Here is a 25,452-nt window from a genome sequence, read left to right on the forward strand (position 1 = left end):
TATGCGGCGAATGCTCACCACGTGGGGTTCAACTGAGCATGCGTTCATCGGCTTAGTCTGGGAAGACTGACTCATAAGTCAAATCAGGATTGTAGTTTGTAATTTTGTTGGTGGTGGGGAAACTGGGAATCACAAGAAGTGCAGACAGCAGACGGAGTCGAATCCTGGGAGAAACTGAATAGTCCTGCTAGGCCTATTAACCTCAGACTGCTGCATTGACGGCAAAACAGGTAAGCCGTTTTTTTGTGTTTTTTTAAACAAAAATTTTCACCAATATTGCGATATAATTGTACAGGGTGAGTCCTAAATATGACATGGATTAATGATTTTTTTTTTAAAGGCAATCAAATGTAATACCAGAATGAAGTACGTCTTAAAAGTGCAAGTTGTTCCATTCATCTGAGAAAAGAATCACTGAAATTGATCCATGCTATCAGAAGCTTTAAGAACCTATTTTTAAAGCTGTCCATCTTTGAAAGCTATTGAGCTAAGTGATATTACAGATTACATACACGCGTTGAAATGCAAATGAATTTTAATCGTTTGAGTCAAGACTGAAACATTTCACTGTCAGATTTTGTGTTTTTAATAATGAGGAACAAGTCGCGCCACTCTTTTTCTGTTCTGAAATATTGATGGCGATTTTTGTCTGTTTTCCTTTGCAAGGTTACGTTCATTCATGGAGGTGGGAAAATGTTTATGTTAAATTTCATTGTATTTAATGGGTATTCATCAGTTCGTAGAACGGTAACTGATTAGTGGTGGACAGCTGCATTTTGTGATCGTTTTGTTAAAATAGCCATAACTTGCAATTAAGTGAACATTTCACAGTTAAATGGTCAACAATGTGTACTTTCTCCCTATGTTATTTTTATGACTCGCCATGTATTATATCATGTTTAACGCAATGTAGTGTACAATGAGTAGGCCCCCTAAAAGTGTGGGAGGAAAATTGAAAAAAAAAACCCCGAAAAAAACCCAAAACATACAGATGATGTTAAGTTATTCACATGATGTTTTACAGTGGACCATATTTGGGATTATATTTCGGTCTTTTATATGTTTATTGATACTTGCAAATTAATAATGACGTCATTGTCATGGCTGGTTTAATGTGTAGCTAGCGAGGAAATACACAGAGGATTGCTTTTGTTAGACTGTGTCACCAGATGTTGCAATGTGAGTAATGTTAAAAGTCTAGCTGCGTTGTTGGAACAGTTTTCTTAGAGCTGTTGAGCAGTTAGCTTAGCAAAATCTGTCAGAACTTTCCGAAATTTGTTCAGAAGAAATAAACCACTGAGAAAATAGTTTGTCAGCGAAAATGTCATATGATGCACATTTCTACTCACTGGTACTCAGCTCAATAATTGAATCTCGACGATATTCTCCGCTTAAAAAAACTCCAAGAAATTGAGTGGTAGGTCTATAGTGTCTTCTTGATAAAATGCACAATGCTGGTAAAGGATTAAGAAAAGAAAACAACTAACATTGTACTTTGCGGCTCCATACCAGATCAGACAAAAGATGGAAGCTTTCATGGACATTGTTACAAAATGATTGTAATTGCAGAAGTGGCGTTTCACATTTGCCAACCAGGAACTGAGTTAAAAAAAGTCATTGTGTTTGCTACATACTGAAATACTATTCATCATGGCTGTCAGATTGGCGTAGTGGTACTTTCCTCGCCTTCCACCACTGTGACCCGGGTTCGATTCCCGCCTTAATGGATTGGAGTTCAATCCCTACTTAATTGATTCCGTGGTTTTTCTCAAAATATTCTTCCGGGGTCTTCCACCAACGTTTAAAACTGTAATTTCTTCATATTATCTTCCACATCCCTTTGGAGACAAGTGGATTCCACTGAATGGGCTAGGCCTACCCAGCATAACTTGAAGGGGGGATCTGTGCAAGGTTTGTATGGCGAATATATGACATCGAGGGTAGCCTAGAAATAAGAAGATATCCTTAAATCCTGGTGGAAAACTTGGTTTAATTATACATTAAATTTGATATCATGTGCCATATTTACAATATTGAGCAAGCTGTTATGGACTTATTGTGATTCTCGATGTAAGCACCAGAATCCCAAGCAGCGTAAAACGAGTTGAGAAAAGAGGAGACAAACATTCTAGTCACCCCCCCCCCCCCCCCCCCACCCCGCGGCATTCGAGGCCGGACGTTTTCAACCAGGATAAAGGATATCTTCTTATTTTTAGGCTACCCTCGATGTCTCCTATTCGCCATACAAACCTTGCACAGATCCCCTTCACATCCCATTGTAAACGAGCCATTTGTGTGCATTGTACCGGACACCAGAAACATCGCATGTACTATAGTTCCCATGATGCCGGGTTCCCAACTCGGCACAAAACACACGTTTGACAACCAAGTACCAAGGTTACAGACCATCATTAAAAAATGAGTGAGCAAAACACATTTTTGTCTGCCGGACTCGTTCCCCGGGCGTTGGTTTACACAACTAATGCATGTTTGTTTGCTCTTCACACCCTCGAGCCAACGGGCATAGTGTCTCTTCTTCAAAAGACCTAAACACGACTTGCACACAGATCCATTTGAGTGTGCAAACCGCACAAGCCGCCCTTTAAGTCAATTTGTACTCTTTCCCCTTTTCTCACTCTGTCACATTATTGTGTCCAATTTATTGGCCATAATTCTTCTATTGTTGAGGTTTTATCTTTTATGAAAGCACTTCTGAGGCACTCGCTAAAATCCTCCATGGTTCACGCCCATTTCTCCATGTTGTTTGTGTGTGGTTAATTAGTTAAGTGATGACGCATTCTGTCAATAAACTGGATCATTATAGCTTGACGGAAGTACTGCACTTCAAATAGAGCTTTTCACATCCCACTTACAACTTTTTGCAAGTAAATATTATGCGAATACAGTGTATAAGACAGAATGGACATATACGTATAAGCAAGACGTCTACGGTTTATGGAAAATGAACAGACCAATTGCATTCAGCAGTTGTCTTTGAGAGCTGTGTTTTATGTAAATTTAAATAACAATGAATACACAAGTGGTCTCCCGATGTGTATCCTTGTTGAACAAAAACACACAAACATCAAAGATATAGCTGTAATGGTGCGACAAAAAAACGAAACCCAAATGTCGGGACCATTGTTTAACTGTTGCATGTAGCAGTTTCAAAATCTAGGATATGAAAGCCCAATGCATAAGCTTTCTTTTAGTAGAAGAATCATTCAAATCACTCGCGTACTTTTTAAGTTGTGGATATTAAAACACAACCATCGTTTAAAAGTTCTGTCCACGGATCACAGAAATGTAACTTGTTCTTTCGGCAAAACGAAACCAAATCTCATAAGGATGTGTGTGAATTGTTTTCATTTTGCTGAAAGAACGCACACCTTTTTGTGTGATCTGTGGACAGAACTTTAAAGCAGTGGTTGTGTTTAATATCCATACTAAAAAAAAGTACATGAGTGATTTGACTGATTCTTGTACTAAACGAAAGCTTATGAATTGGGCTTTCACGGCTAGATTTTAATAAAAGTGCTACATGCAGAACTTCACTAAAACAATAGTCCCGACATTTGGGTTTCGTTTTTTTTTACTCGCCCTGTATTGCAAACGGTATAACTATAAAAAAAAAATCAAGCAGTATTTTTTATTGTAGCCCTTTATTCATAAAGTGAATAAAAAATGAGGTGGCAACTTTTCGATTTTAATAAGAAGTGCCTCTCCCCCGTTTTAACCTTTTACTGCAAATCCATGCTATTTCCTGGTAAAGAAAGAATGTGTTGGGATTATGGATGTTTTCATGAATCACATTCGTCATAAATCGAAGCCAATTTTTTTTTTTTTTTGGGGGGGGGGGTTTGTTATGTCAAAAAGTCTTCAAAAAGTGCAAGCCACACACTGGTGGATTTTCAACTCTAGGGCCAGTAAACTTTGCTGAAAGAAAACCGCAGGATGTCGTGAGTACTTTGAACTCGAGCAAAAGTTTTAAAGAACGATCTCTGTCGCCAACTTCAAAGAAACGACAACTGTATTTTTTTTAATGAATGCAAATCTTTCAAAATATTCATCGGTTGTGAGATTTCAAAGGGCAACGCTCAATGCATTCTGTTGGGGAAAAACACGGCGGTATTGTCAACGCTACTTACCGGGGTGTTTGTAAAAAAAATATCAAGAGATGATTATCAACAATTGACGAGAGATGATTGATGTTTATTGATAAAAAAAAAACCCCACAATGCTGTGAGTTTACGGACCATGAAAGGCATCTAGTCGTGACGGTTGACCGTGGGCGCCGGCAACCCGTCTCCGCCACGGTTAAGTTGGTCGTCAATCATTCTTAGGTGAACCCAATCAATTAATTGTTTGGTACAGGTGCCGCCGTCGATATTACGGGTCAAAATCCGTAGGGCAAACTTTGAACATGGCAACAAATAAGCGAAACGTAATTTGTGTGGATGGGACGGATGTGAAACGGCTGTAATAAAGGCATGTAGCATCAGCAGCGTAGCCAGGGTTCTCATTGGGGGGTGGGGGACTTGTTACAATGGGGGGGGGGGGGACGTCCATTTTCATCTGTGATGAAAGGTAGACAGATATTTTTCACCGGACACCCGGCCTCCGTAAAATCAAAAAGTGGGAGGGGGGGGGGGTGTTGAATGGACACCATCTTTGCATGGGTACGGTGCGCTAGCTGTTGAAATCCTACATCATGTCGTAACAATAGGTGGTGTTATTCGCTTCCACGGGACTTTAAAATAAACATCCACTCGCGAAAAACAGCGTTTATGCCTACGTGAAAAAAAATAAAAGTGAATGCAAAATGCACTTTATGTTAAACCGGTAATCTTGTTAACTTATACGACTGTGCTTTTCCCCGGATGCTAAATTTCCAGTGGGGGCAACGGGGGGGGGGGGGGGGGGGGGGGTTGAGGGCGTCCCCCTAGCTACATCGCTGTGTAGGATCATTTGCTTTTCATGCACTCAAAATCCAAAGAAAACTGATTAAAACTATGTGTACAGGTATAACATTTCAGCTCAGTGGATGTTAAACTTTTCGAGAATTAAGTGAAACATCATGTACTACATCATTTTCATCACGAAATTTAAACCTTGCGATTTCGTCAATAGCATCTTTATTTCAAACATCAGTCCACTGAATGCATCAGTTGGAAATCACCTGCATTCATCTCGATCTCTCCTAAATGACAGCAAGCCAGACGGAGTAATGTCACGGGGTGTTTAATATTTCTAAGCTGTTTGATAATGATTCGGTGGGTTCCTATGATACATGCAAAATTATCCTATATGCCTTTAAGGATGAGAATCCACGGTTAATTTGGTCAACGTTTAGTGTGGCGTAAACACTGTTTCAAAGTTGCGTCAGTACTGTAAGTGCGTTTCTATAACAATAGTTCAACCTGTGTTATAGATTTATACGAAATATTTAAGTTTTGCATTAAAAGTTGGGCAATCTTAGTCAAGGTTTCGCTACCGATGCCCTCGTTTTGTGAGCACCATTGTTTTTTTCTCGATCGATATACAGTTTTGTTCCATAACTGGTCAGCAGGGTAATTCAATGGAATGGATTTGTTTTAACGAGAACACAATTTTTCCAAGTTTGTCCTTGGCCCTTGGAAAGAAAGGCAGTATGGGATGTGATCTCTTTTTTCTTGGCAGGCGCAAAGGCCCTTTCAAACTATAGTTAGTTCAATATTTCTTTTTACACAGCTGAAAGGCGAATAGCCACTAAGGGGGGGGGGGGCATAGGTTTCGTAGGTGCATAAGGGTGATACGTATATGGACCGTGTACATGATTTTGTCTTTTTTTTGGTACTAATGTTTACATTATCAAAGTCAAATCTAATTTTGTCCAAACAAACCCGTTCTTTAGACACATTCGCAAATGGTGTTGAACAATTACAGTTTTAGTCCTGATTTGGGAATGAAATGACGTCACGATCAAGTAAAGCCGACTCCGATTGGCTGGCGCGTAGTCTGAGTATCACCCGTTATCCACTGAGCCAAATCCTGTATAACGTCTGACATCTCCTGACATGCAAATTTATGCAAGCCGCGCGCCAGCCAATTGGAGTCGACTTTACTAAATCGTGACGCCATTTCATTCCCAAATCAGGACTAAATGGTTTGATTGGTCCATTCGAATGCAGTGCTTTGTAATACAACAACCGGCCTCCATATCGCGTAACATGATACAGAGCGCGTGACACTGTTTTTTAAATCAATTTTCTACGTGACGCGCAACGGGTGAATGACCGAAGTCTCGATATAGAAAGCGCCCGCTGATTGGTCAAAATCTAGGAAGTCAAGAGGCGGGGTCTTGCTTAATTAATCAGCAAATCTGTTCGCGCGTAAGGGTTTCGTGGAGAACGGGATCAGACTAGCCTATACAACAGGCTTAAAGTCAAATCCACATTTACATTGCATGGATTTAAGAGGCTCACGGTCTTATCAGCAAAATCGGATTTCATCGATCGATTGATATATCCATCACAGTTCACAATGTGATCAATAATCAAGGACGAGTTAAAAAAAAAACAGAACAACAACAATCCTATCGTAGCAAAACTCGACTCCAGCGTGTGCTTATTATTAATAGCATCAATGTGTTGCTTATAGCTTAGTACAGTTAAGCCGTTTTTGGTGAGTTCCGCGCATCCTGATATCTTTTTTATCCGATCATTATATCGAAAGGCAGCAGCATACAGCGGTACAGCCGTGTGGTTGCGAAGGGCGATTTCTAAAGGTTACGTAACGCTTTATTTTAAATGAAACTACATGTACACACACACACATACATCACGTTGGCGGGCGAAATATTTGAAAATTTATTTCTCCCGTTTGGAAGACCGTATATTTATGCAACTTTCAGGGTTTATTTAGTTTATAATGAATGATCCAAGTATGTGCTAAAAATCGTTGTGATTATGCTCATTACTTTTCGTTGAAATTGGAATAATAGGCTTGGCTACGTGGATTTTTGAAAGTTGTAACACTGGCGTGTGCAATATCTGTCAATCTAATCAAGCCTCACGAATATTAATAAGGTTCCTATCCATTATGGTGTGCAGTAAAAATTTGGGGGAAAACCCTTCATGAGTTATTAATTGATAAGTATCACCCTTTTTGCCGGCTTCCATTGGTCGATGCCGCGACCCACGCCAAGTCACCCTGAGTGACGCTAATAAATATATGCTAATATGCCCCTCATCATTGCGTTGCCGGTCCGAAATCGGTCAACCGTAGCGCATACGGCGCTTAATTGCTGAAATCCTTACACGTGGATTTGGTAGGCAAAAAATCCTCGTGGAAATTTTCCTTGGAGACAGTTCAAGGCTTAACTCCAGCGTTTGCAACAATAGATTAAGCTGAAATTCGTAATATGTATGATATAAGTGTCCAACTATACTCGTGAAATAACAACTTGGAGAAATTCCTAGAAATTGATCTAAATACATAGATTTGGGGACGTTTTCGAACGATTTCTTCCCGACTTTAAGGTCAGCTTGACCAGTAACCAGTATTGACGTTTTGGCATCGATGACGGCGATTTTTTTCACTGACATGAAGTTTAGAATTTCTTCTTCCGTTATAATTTAACATTTCAATCATACTGAGCATATTTTCTGAGAAACACAACATTCAAACGGCCATGTTTTTTGGGGGTGCATGAATTTCACTGCTCCGTTATAGCGTCTAAGTACGTAATCGGATTAACTTTTGCCTATCAACGGCCGACGCTTTGCCTTAGCAACAACACGGCTGGGTACTCGTCAAAGTATAATGGTTTGTGGTTTTTAGGCCTAAGTACAAAGTGCGAACATGAAATGTATTTAGTTTTCATTTCCGTCTTATCGAGAGAAAGAAAAAAACTTTGGAAATTTTAGGGGTTCTCCCATCTGCTGCCAGAATTGACAAAGACGACAAAAATGACAAAGAATTGAAGGACATTTGAACATAAAATGCCAAACGTTATCGCTTAGGTGTGTTTTTATTCGTCTCATATACGCAGAAACTGTTTATTTGTTTAATGCATAACAAAGTTAAAAACTGTTCACGACCATTTTCTATAGAGTTAAACGAAATTTCAAAGGGTTGACTCATTAAAAGTCGGGCAATCTCAGTCAAGGTTTACGGCTACCGACGCCCTTTGAGGCCCTCGTTTTTGTAAGCACCATTAATAAAATATAGTCGATCGATAAACAGTTTTATGCCATAACTGTTCAACAGGGTAAATCAATGGAATAGATTTATTTTAACGAGAACACAACACTTTTCCACGCGTTTGTCCTTGGCCCTTGGAAAGAGAGGCAGTATGGGATGTGCTCTCTTTTTGGCAGGCGCAATGGCCGAATCAAACTACACTTCAATATTTTTTTTACACAGCTAAAAGGCGAATAGCCACCGGGGGGGGGGGGGAGGGTTCATCAAGAGGGCGGTATGTAGCAGGTGAATATATAAGGGTGATATGTATAGATCACTGTTTCATAATTTTGTTTAACTATAAACATAAAAATGATGTAATGTGGATCAGCTACATCATTTTGTATGTGATTCTCGATGTCAAAACTCATTTTGTCAAAACAAGCCTGTTTCTTCATTTGCAAATTCTGTTGACGATTGATAAACTGACGCTTAAAAGTCTCAAACAGATCTTTAATACGATCGTACTCTCAATAATGAGGAAAAGATTTTCCAACTAAAGTCCACACATATATTGCATGGATTTAAGAGGCTATCTCGACGGCAAAATCCGATTTCATCGATCGATTGATCCCCTTTTTCACCACAGCACACAATTTGATCAATAATCAAGGACGAGTTTAAAAAAAACCACTCCAACAAATTAGACAAACAATCATATTGTACCAAAACTCGACTCCAATGTGTGCATATAATTGATAGACTGAATGTATTGCTTAGTACAGTTAAGCCGTTTGCAAGTCTCTTAGCCTTTTTATACGATTATTATAGTGAAAAAGGCATCGGCATTGCAACGGTACTCGTCGAAGTATAACGGTTTGGGGTTTTAAGTACAAATTGCGAGCATACATGTATATAACATTTATTTAGTTTTCATTTCCGTCTAATCGAGAGGCGCTGTACAATCAGGACGAAAAAAAATTGGAAATTTTAGGGGTTCTCCCAACTGCCAAAATTGACAAAGACGACAAAAGTGACAAAGAATTGAAGGACATTTTGAACATAATGCCAAACGTGATCGCTTAGGTGTGTTTCTATTCGTCTCATATACATGTACGTAGAAACTGTTTATTTGTGTAATGCATAACAAAGTTGAAAATTGCTCACGACCATTTTTTGCTGGCTCCCGTATAGGCCACACTGCTATCACTTATAGACCATTTGCATTGCACACATCTTGGGGGGAGGTGTGTGCTTTTGTTCAACATTTTGCAGGATTGTAGGATTTAGGGCTGGCTCGAGAAACTTGGGTCGGCTTTTTGTCCTCATGTCTACCTGAATACTAATAATGTGGTCATTGGGCAGATGAAACATTCCAAAAAGACAGTTTCAACTTCCCGGAGGGTACACAGCTCGATACTGCCATTTCAGCACAAAGCAGCTAAAATCAATCACAGTAACCATCTCTGCCCTCACAGGTACCCATTTGTAAGCAATTTGTGACAAAGTGTCTTGCCCAAGGACACACGCACATATCCCCAGGCTGGGCTCGAATCCAAAAGCTGCAGAATGACCCGCAGACCATTGTGAGTCCAACGCTCATCCACACCACCAGGCCATTTCTAAGAAGTTCCCAGAACTGGACGACAAATTAATAACAGCCTTCAGGCGATAATGGCAGATTATCTGCAGAGTAAAGTAGATTACGTAATGTGTCTGTGCAGTATTGCAGAAACCGCCTCTCCTTCCAACAAAGGGCGGGAACAATTTGACGAGGGAGGAACCTTGAGTAGTGGGTATCTAAATGTTCTTTTGCAACCGGGGATAGTCACATACCATAAGTCAATGACTACGCATGTGTACATCATCATCATGTGATTGAAATAATAATGACCCGGCTACTTCAGATGACTTTAGAAGTTTTTGATTTCAGGGGAAGCTCGAAGCAGCTCATTTGCCTAGTGGTTTTTGATATGGATGCCGTAGGTTTCTTCTCATTTTTTTTTTACAAGGCCTCTTTGTTACTCCATGCTAGAGTTACACGTGGAGCAGCCTATTCAGAAGGAAAATCACCAAGTACCAAGTTAGCCTTTAGTCAAGTCCCACGCACCTACACCCGGACCATCCGGACACGTAACGCACTCCGGATGCTGGCACGTAAAACGACTAGCACGAGCGGCAGAGCTAGTCTCTTTACGTGTCAGCATCCGGGGTCACGTGTGCGGGTAGGCGCGTGGGACTTGACTAAAGGCTAGTACCAAGTAGGCCCTAGTAACAATTGATGAAGTTCCACTTTTAATGAAATCCAACTTTTCTTTTCGTTTCATGGCTCTGGAGGAAATCTTTTCCTTGCAAGGTCCAAGAACCATCTTGTTAACAACTGACGCATGCGCATTATGAACAGTGACTATACTTGGTTGCAGAAAAAATACCGCCGGATGGTTGTATTCAACCCAAAAAGAGCAGGGCTGGCATAAGATGACAAAATTTTCACTGCAGAAGCTATTCAACACAAGAAAAGGTGTATAACTGAGCAGAACTATTTGCTTTCTGTGGGACAAAAAAACTACGGATGAATTTTTTGACATGTTTGCCGAGTGTGAACAGTGAAGGACTTGTATTCTCCTTAACAGAAGCTCTAGAAAAACAACCCGTTATTTGAAGTGTGTATTGTCGAGGCCACCGCAAATCCTACCCGACCTAATTATCGCCTACTTATCACAATAAAACCACTTCATGATTGAAAAGTTTAACCTCCGTAACCGAACGCGGTCTTCTTTATTTATGCACCCCCTCCCCCGAAAAAGAGAGAAATTAATCCGTCTGCGAAATCTTTCCAATCATTTCTTTCAAATATTGGAGTCCTTCGGAAACTTTTTCTTCCCTTTTCAGTAATAACAGCATGCCTAATTCCCCGACTAAATCGCCAGAAAATAGGATTAAACAAACCTAGACCCCATCATAAATCAAGAAGTGCTTAAAGCAAGGTAAACGCGAAGGCCTATCGATGAGGAGAATAGACCTGGGACGAATAACCTCGAAAGTAGTGATTCAATCTCCGAAAACATCATCGTCAATTGAATGAAAGTTATGAACCCCTCTTGTTGACGGTCGACTGGGAGTAAAATACGCTCATACAGAGGAGCCATTTTTCTGTTTAGTCAAGGAAAAGGGTTTATAGGTGCAAAATTACAAGCCTGGTAGGGTTCCAACCAAGCCTGATATCTGAGCAGATTTCACGGTTCGCTTTGCGGGCGATCGCGAACAGCTTTTTTATTGTGGCATAATGCGATTACAAATCGATATACCTGCAGAATCTTAAATTAACGTACATGTGAATTTAATCGGCAAGATGCATGGCTCCCGTCAAAGCCACATATCATTTTGCTTTTCATGCATTTTGTTTGCTTCCAATGACAGCACCACTCACTAACCAAAGAAGATTGTTCAAACCCAACCGATTAAAGTTTCAGCTCAGTGGATATTACGCTTTCCCTATAGAAAACAGTAAGAACAAACATGCAAAACCTTTTGATCACGAAACACAATTTCGTCAGTGCTGCACTTTTTATTCCAAAACTCAGTCAATTGACAAATCGTTGGAAATCATCTACATTTCTGGATTTCTTCTAAATGACAGCAAGCCAGACGGAATAATTTCACGGGGTGTTTTGAAAATAAGTGGGTAGGTTACTTCTGGGATTCAATACAAATGATATTTTTATACGCCTTTAAATGTACGCAATGTAAGCGTAAATTGCGCCCTTTTGTCCACAGTAGCTCCAAAACAGCGCGGTTTACTCAAAGGAGGGATTTCTCCCCCGCACACACAGAAGAAATCGAAGCTATACCGGTCTTTTGGTGATCACACCAGCAGCTCCTCAAATATATAGTGGTGTTCCCTAACGTGGCGCCCTTTGACATTCACCCCGACTTTCCACATCAATGTTGCCAAACTTCTTTGCTTACAAACCTCAAATTCATTCAGTAAAATACCGGTACATTTACCTTATTAATGCTTGCTATTTATCCTCTGTGAACAATTTCGGTTTCATGAAATTTAAGCCGAAATTCAAAAACGGTGGTGTCCGAAAATTGGGCACAAATCGGCCGAGTGTTCCCTGACGTGGCGCACTTGAATAGCCTTAATCTCGGAAAATTCCAAATTAACATTGAAGAATTTCTGTAAAGTTGATAAATTCTGATAAACAATTCTTATCTTTACTTACATACCCAACTAACTAGAAGTGTGTCAGCAAATTATTTTCTATTTTGGGGACATTTTCAAAGGGTTACTGTGCACTTCGAAATAAAATCGGAAAATCACGCCGAAATAAATTTTTCGTCTAACTTCGTAACGGGAAGATAAACTCGTGATTTATGAACGTAAGAGTTAAGAACTTGATGACATTTCACTTTCTGCGAAATTTCAGTTAAAACGTTTACTCTATAGCTAGGCGCTACAGGCGAAAACATCAAAGTGCGCCAAGTTGGGGGCCGCGCCACGTTAGGGTTCATCAATAATATAGGATTTTATAAAGTCCGTGCTAGATCGTGCATTCATGGCCTATAGCCTAGCCCCATGGTGCAATCCCCGTTTGTTCTGCCATTTCAGCACGGTGACTAAATATTTGTCATTGGCGGTGCTTCAAGGTGACCGATAGAGCCTCAAACAGCAACACAAAGTTTTAGATTTTCTTTTAACAGTTATTCACTTTGTCAAAATGGCATCTCTACACCCCACAACAAAGGTGTCTTTCATGCATCCCCAGTACTGCCCGTCCACGGACGCGTCCCGGGTCAAACTCTTTATGCAACCGTAAAACTGGACCCAAATCAAAAGGCACGTACCCCTTTTGTGCAAATATTTTGTTAACATTGGGTTGTATAATGTGGATTAAACCCTAAAATACCTATGACAGTGCTCACCATCTATTTTGTGGAGTGCTATAATAGCAGTGAGTCAACAGTTTTGGCATCCCAAATTAGAATTTTACCAAGTTTGAAACAGAATGCTGCAATGTAAATCGGGGAATCGTCTGCATATTAATTGTTTTTACTGCCAATTTAGATCCCCATGTATTGCACAGTCGCACATATACCTCATATTAACACAATATTTATACCCAACATTATTTAACGCGGTGACAGTGACTCCGTCAGTCAGGGGTTCATAGGCTGGCCCTAGGTAGGGCCAGCCTATGGACCCCTGACTGACAGATCCAGCCAAAGAGCGCCCAATGGTAATCAGATAGTGTCCAGCAACTTCCCATATTTCCCTTTGTTTGATGCGGCGGCTGGGTCTGATTCGAAAGATCCTGGCTACTTTCCAGCATTTTATATTCCTTGCTCTATGCAGGCGCGGTTCTACGGGGGGGGGGGGGGGGGGGGGGGGGTTCGCTCTATAGCCCCCCCCCAACTTTTGTCTAGCCCCCCCCCCCAAAAAAAAGTCCATTAAAAATGCAGTAGCAAATGTTAGAAGGTGTCGTCGCATGCGAATGGTCTCACCCCCTACAAATAGTCGTGAGAAGGGGGCATTTGTACGCTATTATAGTGTGCATGATTGTAGGATTTTTATCAGCGCTCCACATTGAAAATATGGTACGAGCCCCTCCCCCATTGATTTTCGGAGGCCTGAGTGTCTGGAGAAAAACAAACCGGTCTACATTTCAGCACGCCTCCCTGCCAACATTTCTGGATCCACCCCTACTAGCCCCCTGAAATGTCGGCTCTAGAGCCGCGCCTGACTCTATAATGCTTCCAGCGAGGACAGTCTGTCAGCAAATGTTGTCACGCACGCTTTCCCAATCGACTACGGCCCTGCCCATATCCTCCATGATCCTTCTTCTTGCAGTATGCAAAACAAGACTGCCGCTTTGACCCCACAATTTTGACCATTCAGCGGGCGCCTTTTATCGAGTCTTCCGTAACCCGTTGTTGTATTACAAAATTGTGACAGCCAAATTTGCCAATCAACAGCTTATAGTCCCGCATTTCTGATCGATATGACGTCACAATTTCTAAAGTCGACTTCGATTGGCTGGCGCGTGGGGTCGCATAAAATGTGTGTGCTTAACATAACATATCAGACGTTGGTTAGGCCTACGGAGAGGGCTCTGGATCCGTGGTTGAAAAACGCATGATACTCAGACTATCCTTGCACGTGACCTTCTGAAACTTTACGAACCAACCACATATGTAAAGTCGAAACTTGACATTTGCTTTCTGACTCTGTTGCTTTTCGACTTCTTTTGTATACAGTGTTTCAATGGGTTCTTTACACTTTGTTACCCAGCCAAGGCTGTGTAATATATAACAGCCTACATGAGTGGAGCTTTTGTCAGAAGGTCGATTTTTTCAATACCACATAATTATGGGGCACATAACTATAACACCTGATAGGTCCGTTTCGGCGCCTGATTGGTCCATAATTATGCGCGGAGGACGTGCATGATACATGAGAACTGGTCCCGAAGCTCATCAGTATAGTACATGCACAACATGTACATGGCCTCGTGAGTGCAGTGTACTTCGACGGTCAAAAAAGTCTTTCATCTTGGAAGTTATTCATTTGTACTGCCGTTTATTCCACGGTTTATAGAAGTTTATCCCGTGAAATTCAGTTTATAAAAACTGCTGAAGCATTTGACACCAAGAAAGTAAAAAAAAAATGCTTGAATCTGACAATCATGCTGTACGGAGAGACATGAGCGACAGAATGTGGTTAATTGAGACGGTCCATCCATAGCCAGCTATAGACGGGTAGGTTTCGTAATTTTGCTCATTTCATAAAGCTGCAAATCACATAAAATGTTGGCTTCGCAAAAACGCAAAGTTGGCAGAGTGTGACCAGATGAAAATTGCAAAATTCTGCTAGATTTCACAAGAATCTGCTAAATCGACCAGATTTACTTGAAACACATTATAAATACTCACCTGCAGATGATATACAATTTCTTTGGAAAAAAGGAGACAAACTTGAAATTTCCTTGAGGTTTTTTTTAATTGGCGCGTGTCTAGCCTGGCTTCCAATGTCTGGAGTCGTTTACTGTGTTGTCGTACACCGTAAGAAACCTCGACGCTTAGACTGACATGCCTGTTCCCACCGTTCAATGGTTTGTTTGAAGTGATTGACGTTTCCTTGTTTAAAACAAATCTGCTATATGTTTCCGCTAGGGTTACCGATTTTATAGAATTCTGCTAAAATTTTCATTCCGGTAGATTTTGTGTTAGATTCCTTTTTATCAAAAAAAACCAAATTGTCAGATCTAGCCGAAAATCGGCTAAAACAGTCACCCTGCCAAGAATGGCGAAACAGCTGCACATGACATTATGGGTGATTTTCAGCAAACCAATAATAGGCCAGTTTCTTTGCTTCTGTAGGCCTATGCCCATTTCACACTAAGGTAATATTATAGTTTTAAAACCTTTTCTGAACACTTTTTTTCCCACTGAACTCAAACATTAAAGGCCCATTTCTCATTTTTGACATTTCGGACTGTCCGATTTCCGTTTGAAAGAGCAAGTTCTATCTTTTACAAATATTGCAATAACTCAAAATAGACTTCTTGCACGGCCAAGTGAGCCTGATTTTGGCGTACCACGTCACATGACCAGGAACTATTTACAGTGTATATCAAAAGACGATATAATATCATTCATTCATTTAGCTAGAAGAAGTGTAGCGAACCCGTGCCATTGATAATGTCGACAAAAAGTAGGCCGCGGTCTGTCTATCACGCCCTTTCGAAAATAAGGAAGTATATCAACTCCAACAACATGTAAATGAAGTACACAAAATATCTCAACTGCCGTCCGTGTGTCGATATAGGCGTTTCCAGTATAAAGGAGTAACATGTATTGTGACGGTTACTGCACGCGTTCCCTGACGACTGGGGTCAAAAAGTTAGAGGCTATATTGTTGGGAAATGGCCTCGAACCTTGACGACTCACACTTTTTGTTTTGTTGTTCCGTTGTCCATTGCTGGATGCCAAACTTCCACAGTCAGATCATGTCAAGTTCACGGTGCGACATTTTGCTTAAAAGGCAGTTTCGTTTCTCACGGCTTCGTTCCTTACACATGACAGCAAGCCCACAATGGTAGATGGAGGTTTTACGGTTCATGTACCAAATTCATGGCAGAACTCCATTGTTCTTTTCTTTACAAGTTTTGGAGGCCGTGGGGTTCATTGGACGCGTCGTGGTCTACTGCTGTGCAGCTGTTTGAGGAAATAGACTATTTAATAAATGAACTCAATTTTGAAACTGGTCCCTGAAAGTTTTAAAATGTCTGATCCCTAAGTGTTCAAACATTATACAGCACATTTTTATATATAATTCCTCAAAAAAAAATCAATCATGAATATAGGCCTACACATGGAGAGTCGGTTGACGTAACGGTACTTTGCTCGCCTTGAACCACTGTGATTCGGGTTCGCTTCCTGCCTGGGCTAATTGTGGATTGAGTTTTCAGTCCCTACCTGATTCAGTGGGTTTTCCTCCCACGTCTAAAACTGTAATTTCTTTACATTGTCTTCTCTTGTCTGGGGGATCAGGGGATTCCACTGAATGAATGGGCTTCTCAGGTAAAATAAGAACGAAATCAAAAAAAATAAATCTATAAACAAATAACGAGACAATTAATTAAACATTATCTATACGTGTGATGTTTGAAAGGGAACAGGTTTTTGAGAACCTGCATTCCTAAAAAAAATGACTCGTAAAAAACACCAGTCACTGTAATGACATAATAATACCTTACATAGGGTTAGCCATTGGATAAACATTACGTCATTGCCAACGTAACCACGCCCATTTAACACGGACATTATTTTACCCACTGCCACCAACAGACAATAGGCGTCCTCTTATTATTCTTGTACGATTTGACAAGAAAAAAGGCGTATACAACATTCGTCTAGACAAATGTTTACACAGCAAATGGACAATAAGGTTGTAGACAGTACATCATAAACTTGTCATAGACCCCAGTGATGAATACGCCCACTTCTGATATTCAGGAAAAATACTCACAACTCTCCAAGGTGTTTGAAACACACATCAAATTAAAGCTTATTTCATCATATTTTATTTTCTCTTTGTTGCAATGACCCTTGGGAGAAAATTCAATCCAAGGATAATCAACCCTAAAAGTAGTCCTGTAGCCCATCGCCATTGTGAAAAAAAGATGCCTGCGCTCCATGGCAAAACAGATGTAAACTAATAATAATAATAATAATAAAGAACATTAGTAAAGCGCCGGTATCCACCTTAAAGCTACAGTCCATCATTTGTAATTTGTGCATTTTGTTCGTTTGAAGCAACAAAAGAGTTCAAAATCTAATGAAGGATACTGAGCAACTAACCTGATGAAGTTTCAGCTAAGCTTCAGCTGTACATTCCGAGAAAAACAGCATTCTAAGATCTCAATTTCAAATCAAAAGTTACTGAATCATAATTTGAATTGTTTTGAATTGCAGCTATACGCGACGTCGCGCACTGATCCGACGAATTATAACAACCGCGCGCGCGTGTGCGTCGTTCCAATACTTGTGCGCGCTGCGCTGAATAACAAAACGAACTACTAATTTAAATTTTCCTACGGTGCTTCTTAAGAATCACCGTTGGAAATGCCTTCTTTCGTTGATTACTTCAAAATTACAGCTTCCCAGAAAGAATAATTTCACAGGGAGTTTAGTTCCCTTACTATCTTTCAACCAAGTTTGTTTTTCAAAAATAATTACGCCAGTTACTTTTCGGATGGCTGCAAATGATGGACTCTAGCTTTAAAAAGGCGCTCATGGCGCTTGAGGAGAAAGTCAAGGTAGGATTGTGTGTTGTGAGAGTAAGCTTGTTTGTACAGGTGAGATTTTGTGTTTGTCTTAAATGTTGTGATGGATGGAGATGATTTGATAGCCAGAGGGAGTTGGTTCCACACTCGGGCTGACGCTGCAGTAAAGGAACTGTCACCCCAAAGAGTGGAGGTCCTGGGCTCATGAAGCATCATGAGCTCACTGGAGCGGAGTCCGGTGCGTGCTGTTGAGTACGGGTGGATGAGGTCGATGAAATACCCGGCGCATTGTTGTGGAGGATTTTGTACACGAATAGGCCAAGTTTGTATTTGATTCTGTATGATACTGGAAGCCAGTGGAGATCTGCTGATACAGGAGTGATGTGAAAATGTTTACTAGTGAGAGAGATTAGTCTGGCACTGATGTTTTGTAGTCGCTGCAAACAGTTTAGTTGATTTAGGTTAATGCCATACAATAGTGAATTGCCCTTGTCAATTTTGGATGTGATGAAAGGGTGAACAAGTATTTCAGTTGTGTGTTTGTCAAGATATTTTCGTATGTGTCCGATGTTACGGATCGACAAGCAGACTGATCTAGAGATTGATGTAAGGTGAGGTTCCATAGATAGAGATGAATCAAAGATAATGCCGAGATTTCTGACTTGATTAGATGGCAGGATGGTCGAATCACCAACCCTTATGGATGGAACATGAACTTTACACGATTGCTGCTTTGAACCTATGATGATAAATTCGATCTTTTCATCGTTGAATTTGAGCCAGTTATGAGTCATTTAAGACCGATATTTAGGGCCCAATTTCACCCGAATTTCACAGAAGTACTAGCTCGCAGTCCTGTTCACGGCTTCCAACCATCTTCTTTTTTTCTTACAAACCCTGAAGTTCATGGGCCACAAAATGTTCTAATACCGGATAATTTTTGGGCATGCAAATCATATGTTTGGCCGGCATGGATAATTTCGGGCCTATTTACTGGCCTGCACCCATGAACCGTCTCTTGTACGTTTTGCTGTGGGGACGTTATTAGGCCAAAAAAAAAATAAGTCGGTCTCTGGTCAGCGCGCGCGTCGATTTTAATCATGCGCGTCAATCTTTTTTTTTTCCAAAATGTTCCGCGGTAGCTCCAACAGCGCCCTCTACTGCCGCACCTCCTCAATTTTTTTTTTTACCAAAGAGCACCAAGGAATGGGAAATTGCACCAAGGCAAATGATCGAGAGCACCAAGGCAAATTATGGAGGACACCAATGTACATGAGGACACCAAAAAAACAAAATAGTACCCGACCTTGTATGTACAATCCAAGCTTGAAGAAAAAAAAAAAAGCAAAAAAAAAAAAAAAAGCCGCGTCGCCGCGTCAATTCCGGAACTTTGGTCTGACCAGAGACCGAATTTTTTTTTTGGCCTTACTGCATTACTTCCTCTCAAACAGGGCGATCGACTGGTTAATGCATAGAAATCAAATTTAGGCTATTCACTGCAGTTTTTGTAACTTTCGGTATGCAGTGGCCCACTACTAACAGGACGGATTTACCACATTCGGCATTATTATGGGGTAACCCTATCTTAAGTAAGCCTAATTCACAAATGAATGATAATCAGTAAGTCAGTCAGTCGGGGAGTCCGTCAGTCGGGGAGTACGGGTCAGTCGGTCGATCGGTCGGTCGGTCAGTTACAAAGAGGACAACCAAAAAAAGAACACTGCCGAGATGTATCGATATTGTGCCGGTAGTAGCGCTGCAAACCAAATGTGCTTATGATAAACACGCGCGCATTTCTTTTACTTACCATTCGGATTAGGTACATGACGTTTACATGTTGCAGTCCCCATCAATAATAAGTTGGGAGGTACTACATGCAAACTGATAATCTCAAAGTCAAATATTTGTAGATTCTAGTTGGGCTCTTCACGTGTCTCAAGTGATTACTCAATACAAGCAAACAGGAGATCAGACTGTATGTGTTTGAACCGTGATGTAGGCTATAATGCATACGGTTAGAAGGGAACCGTGGATTAGTCTTGTGCGGTGCCCTGGAAGTCATTCAATGGAAAATTTCTCTCCGAGTATACAACTACAAGCTTGTGGCCGTAGCTCTCAACGATATGTGACCCGTTTTAAGCTGTTAGCTCAACACTAAAGCTTTCATCTGTCATCTTGAGACTGTCATCATGAGACAATGGAGTTTTAAACTTGAGAGCTCATTTCATTAAAATGAGGACATGCGGTTGGGATATTTTGTTGGCATTTTCGCTTCACTAAAGTGGAAGTCACAAAGGAGATATATTACCACAATGATTGGCTGGATCTGGAGGACCAAGTTAAAATCTACAAAGCAACTAATTAGCCAATTGACAGCACTTCAAATCTCTTGTTTTGTTTTTGTTTCAGGTTGCAACCTTCATGCACCAAGCCGTGGAAGGAAGTAGGTCTCAACTAATGGCAGTTGGAAGAATAGCTACACATGCATAAGCGGGAGAGATGAGCAGACGAAACGCCCCTTTTGGCGGGCTTTTCAGTGTCAGCTTTTCCTTAGTGGTTCTTCTCTGTCGCACGCATGCGATACGCGGAACCGAACACGCTGGCGACTTTCGTGCGCAGGGCAGGATCTGCCTGTACGTGGACCTCCAGCAAGAATTCGACCGGACGGTCAGGGCCGTCAAGGATGTCCTTGATCTCTCGGACAGCAGCCACCAAGAGAAACTGAACCATACCATCTACAAGGGCCTGCTGAACCATGTGATCGGACAGTCCATCCCCTACCCGACGGAAATCCAGGGCGGAGTGCCCGAGGCGGACGCCGCGGTCGTCAGAGAGCTGGAGGAGGCAGGATTTGTGGTTTTGGCAAATCTGGCCAAGAAAGACTACTCTGCTCCTGGCGGAAGCGCATCTGTCATCACAGAGCCAGTTTCTGTGGAAGATGACAGGCCGCATCCTGAAGTTATTCCGCTCTCGAAGCTAGACGGGGTAGTGGCGGGGTCACCATGTGACAAAATATCTCCTCATATTGAGGATGGCAAAAATCAGGGGTCACTTTCTGAGGGCCCTGGCCCTACTTCAACTCACGCACAATCTCGCAGCTGTCAAACAACTCAAGCGGACCTCACCCGGACAAAACAAGATACCCCTTGTGCCATCCTTAGAGAGTATACGCTGCAAAATCCTCATTCGAAGGAGCCGACTCCGGGCACACCATCCATCTTCGGAGCTCAACAAAACCATCCAGACTACAACCTGGTCTTACAAACTGTTTCGAACTCGCCGCCAGAGGGCGTTCGTTCGTCAGAAGCCAGTAAGCCAATCAGAGTAGGAGCGGCTCCGGAACATGGACAACTTCCCTCCGTCAACCGGGATGGTCGCAGCCGATTGGTGAACAGAGAAGGGGTCCCTATCATCGAGGATGATTTGTATTGGTCCGCTGAAATTGACGAGGCGACTCCGAAAGGTATCGGGACTTGTTTCCGTTCTTTTGCCTTTTTTAATTGTGTCATAGTTCAGAAGTATCGCCTTTTTCCGTAGGTATGTAGGCAATGTTGCACCTTGGGAATATTTCCATGAATGCCGTTCTAAGATGATTGCTTTTGGTCATTTCATCACAGGAGTTAGTCAGCAGGAACTGGGTGAGTGGAAGGATCGATTATCGAAACAGTCGGTTCGATCTTTCGAACCGGGCGGCCTCGAAAAATGCGGCCGGGAGAAGAACCGTTTCATCGTGCTGGAGGACGGCACGAAATTGTGCGCTCGGTATCGATACCCGCTAATCACCAGCATGACAGGTTGGTTGATTTCGAATTTCGGTTATTCGGTTTGCCAAATTCAGAATTCATTTCCTACGGAAAGGGGCCATGTATCTGAGTTGCTTCCTAGCTTTTTTTTAAACTTAAATCGAAATAACTTTATCTTGACCATCTTTCTTATCGGACTAATATAATTCAACTAAGGCAAGTTATCTGTTCTAGCTTTTTCCAAGGAATGGTACTTGACTATTTGTGATGTTTAGACCAATTTTAACGCTTGTAAAGGGAAACCTGAAAAGCTGCTCTTTCTACTGCATTAAACTCAATTCTTCTTGTGTTTTTCTAATCAAATACAAGTCATGTATGATGTCATTTCAAGTATCGGTTATTTTGGAGTTGTGTGCCCTCTGAGATACCGATAATTTCTAGGGCCCGTGAAGCTGCTCCAAAATCTGACGACACTTTCACTGTCATTCTCTCTTTTCTCTCCGTGAATTTATCTATAGTGTCACGTGATGGGGTCCAGCCACACGCTGGTCCCACACTTAACCTCATATCTTCTTTCCCTTCATGCGAGATGAGGGAACCAGTCTTCTGCGCATCACGTACATGATGTGAGACATAATAATAAAGGCTATATTAACCCATTGCTCCAGAAGCGGAATTTGATTTTTTTTTTTTTAATCTTGGAAATAACGCTCATATTCTCCATCTATTTGATAACAACTTCTCCTTAAAATTGTCGGCCACATAATGTATAACAAACTTCCGATCTGGGCCTGCCAGATTTACTAAATTTTCCATTAGTGAAGGAGGTAAAAAGGGGAAGTGGAAAGCCACTGGAAAGGATTTTGGAATAATATATATGTACATAAAATTGTTATGAGTCCCAGATTTTCATCCAAGTTTTCATCACGAAAACACACGTTTCGCTCGCTCCTTTTCTTTTTTTTTGAAGATGAATTTAAGACGCAATACTTGGTTTCGTTGCTCACCTTCCAACCTTTGATTTCGTTTTATATTTTTAGTTCGCATTTTTTTTTTGGTAGTTTTCAATTCCAATGAGATAATTTAAAGATCGGAGCCTCGTCAAACAATAATTGCAAAAAACAGAGAAGATTTCGGTCAAAGAGGGAAGATAGCTGTACAGTTATTTGGTAGTCATATTCTGATTTAGTTGACATTGTTCTTCTTTCTGTTGCCAGGGGAACTTTACAGCTACCACCTAGCGCGCATGCTCGGCATGACCAACTTACCGCCGTTGCACCTATCCGTAGCAACCGCCAATAGCAGTTTCTGGCGGGGTCAGGGGTCAAACTTTCAGGATGCCGAATGGGATGATGGGAAGGTTGTCATGCTAACGCAGTGGATCGAGGATCTTGACAAGTACGTGAGACAGTTCATTTCAGCTTGAAGTCACACTTTCAATTTGTTAAAGAGGTGAATTCTAAAACAAAATACGTTATTCTTTAAATGTCCATAATGTGTGCACTGTTTGAATTGCAGGGCGTTTTTGCCAGAAACGCTCGTTCAGGGGCCACTTCCAGTGACGGCCCTAAACGGTGGATTGAGGAATCTGACCACGAAAGAGTTGACCTCGCTGCTGCAGTGGAGTGACCTGCTACTGTTCGATTATCTCATCGGGCACTTCGACAGGTGGGACATTTCAGTTTGCAAATTTTGGCTATAAAGTAGGCCTATAGACCTTTATCATGCTGCCACCATTTTAGTCATGATCCCTGTATCCAATAATAGTACTGGATGATAATGTTTTTTTGTACAAAAAGGAACCAGACTAAATTTCCTTCCAGCCTCGCTTTGGTTACGTTGATTTGAATGGGGAAAATCAAGATGGCCGCATAATGATAATGGTCTATACCTCTAAACTGAGAATCCAAATTGCACCCTCAGTGGGTATTTCTTCTAACGAGAATCGGAAATTCCCCCCCGACTGTCGTATACAACAGACGCTGAGCCTAATTTTTAAGGGAGACTATTTTGCCGTTGTATAGTTTCCAAAAGTTTATGGTCGGCTGACATCATATATGTAATAATAATTTTGAAAAATGATATAGATAAGACTTTCATGTTATTTTCCGAGATGTGAGGCACAGAATATAATTTTTCAGTTACTTGAAGAAGAACGTACTAAAAAATGGATGATTTTGTTTGTCTCTAACCTTTACTCAGATATTGTGTTGGCTTGAATCGTGAAACTTCAACATTTTTTATCTCTTCCTGCCATCTGACATTTAAAATGAAAGGAAATACACTGAAGAATAAAATGTTCATCCTTCTGTGATTTTTCCACATTCAGGCTCACCATAAACCTCTCCAGCGTTAGATTCTACAACGACAGCGCCCTCTTGCGCTCCGAGGTCCACAACCTAGTCCAGCATCCACACACCAAACAGTTGTGGATTGTGGATAACGAGAGCGGACTGCTGGACGGATACTCTTTCCTGTCTTCCAGCGGGAGTAAGGATGGTCTATTGCAGGGCGAGCTGCACGAGCAGCTTTTGAGGATGACCTGCGTGTTTCGTCGCTCCACGGCCGACAGCGTGCGCGCCTTGCTGGCCGACCCGGAGCCTGCGCGCCTCTTGACGGCCCGGGTCCTGGCGCAGGACCCGGTCAGCCGAGGGGTGTTCCCGGAGTTTGATCGGATCCAGAAGCACGCGGCGATGCTGAGGGACAGGCTAACAAACATCGAGGACTGGATGCAGGAATGCCAAAGGAGGAACGCTGCAGCCCTGGGGAACTTAAATTAGTGAAATCCATCCATTATTAAGCACTGATCGGCCATTTTGGGTAGTTGAGGCTATTTGGTTTACATGTATGTAGAAATGTATTGTGTAATGCCTTGTCCGAATTACAAGGCTATACGGCAGCAGTAGCACACATCAATAAGGAAAGTGGATTCAGTCGCTGCAATAAACGCAAGTGTAAGTTCGAGCAGTAGCCAACTACATTTCGGACGCGACCGTTTAATTATCAGCTGTGGATAGAGCTCAACAAGCCGTCTTGTCTCTCCGTTTGTAACAGACGTTGGATATGGAATGCACACCTGTGCAGTGCATTATACATCACCTTGGCCAACTCCTGCCTGAGGCCCTGTGTCACATTAATGGGTCTCCAATGAGGGGGGGGGGGGGGACATTATCATGGTCACTATTGCATTGCAACGTTCAACAAATGGGAACATCCTTTATTTTTATTGACAATAATGACCAAGTGAGTAATTTGTTCACTTTAAATAATTATTCAACACGAAAAGGTTTGCATTTGTACCAACAGTTTTGTTGGGAGTACATAAAACATTACCAATATTCAAAAATACTCAGGAACAAGACAAATTTGTAGTTTCCTAAATTGTTTAATTATCTAGGTCCTTTCATTTTCCGAAAGGCCACCGGGATAAATTGGCTCGCAACCACTATATTGTTTCTTTTTGGAAACTCCTTTATTTTGGCCAATTGGGCCGGCCATACCAATAGAGATAATCCTTATCATTTTGTATATACTATAGTTATATGAAATCTGATTTGAATCTAGTTATTTATTTGTCATAGAGCAGTATTGCACAATTCACAAACAGCTTAAACACAATAAAGATATTTTACTTAAAGGGAATATACAACATTTGCAAACATCGAAAAACAAAACTACCATTTTTTTTTACGAAATACCTTACTAGGATATTGGTAAATGACAGTCTAAAGCATCCTGTAAAATTATGGCACCAG

General features: G+C 41.4%; 1 protein-coding gene across 1 annotated transcript; it reads left to right on the forward strand.

Moving 5' to 3' along the window:
• The first annotated feature begins 24 nt into the window (after nt 1–24).
• LOC119725627 (four-jointed box protein 1-like) lies at nt 25–25,399 on the forward strand. Its single transcript, XM_038197110.1, has 6 exons — nt 25–230; nt 20,364–21,417; nt 21,572–21,748; nt 22,915–23,095; nt 23,216–23,365; nt 24,027–25,399. The coding sequence occupies exons 2-6, from the start codon at nt 20,454–20,456 to the stop codon at nt 24,475–24,477; spliced, it is 1,923 nt and encodes a 640-aa protein (XP_038053038.1). The 5' UTR covers nt 25–230; nt 20,364–20,453; the 3' UTR covers nt 24,478–25,399.
• Nucleotides 25,400–25,452: the final 53 nt, after the last annotated feature.

The sequence above is a fragment of the Patiria miniata genome, unplaced genomic scaffold (assembly GCF_015706575.1).
Source record: "Patiria miniata isolate m_02_andy unplaced genomic scaffold, ASM1570657v1 HiC_scaffold_1, whole genome shotgun sequence".
NCBI lineage: Eukaryota > Metazoa > Echinodermata > Asteroidea > Valvatida > Asterinidae > Patiria > Patiria miniata.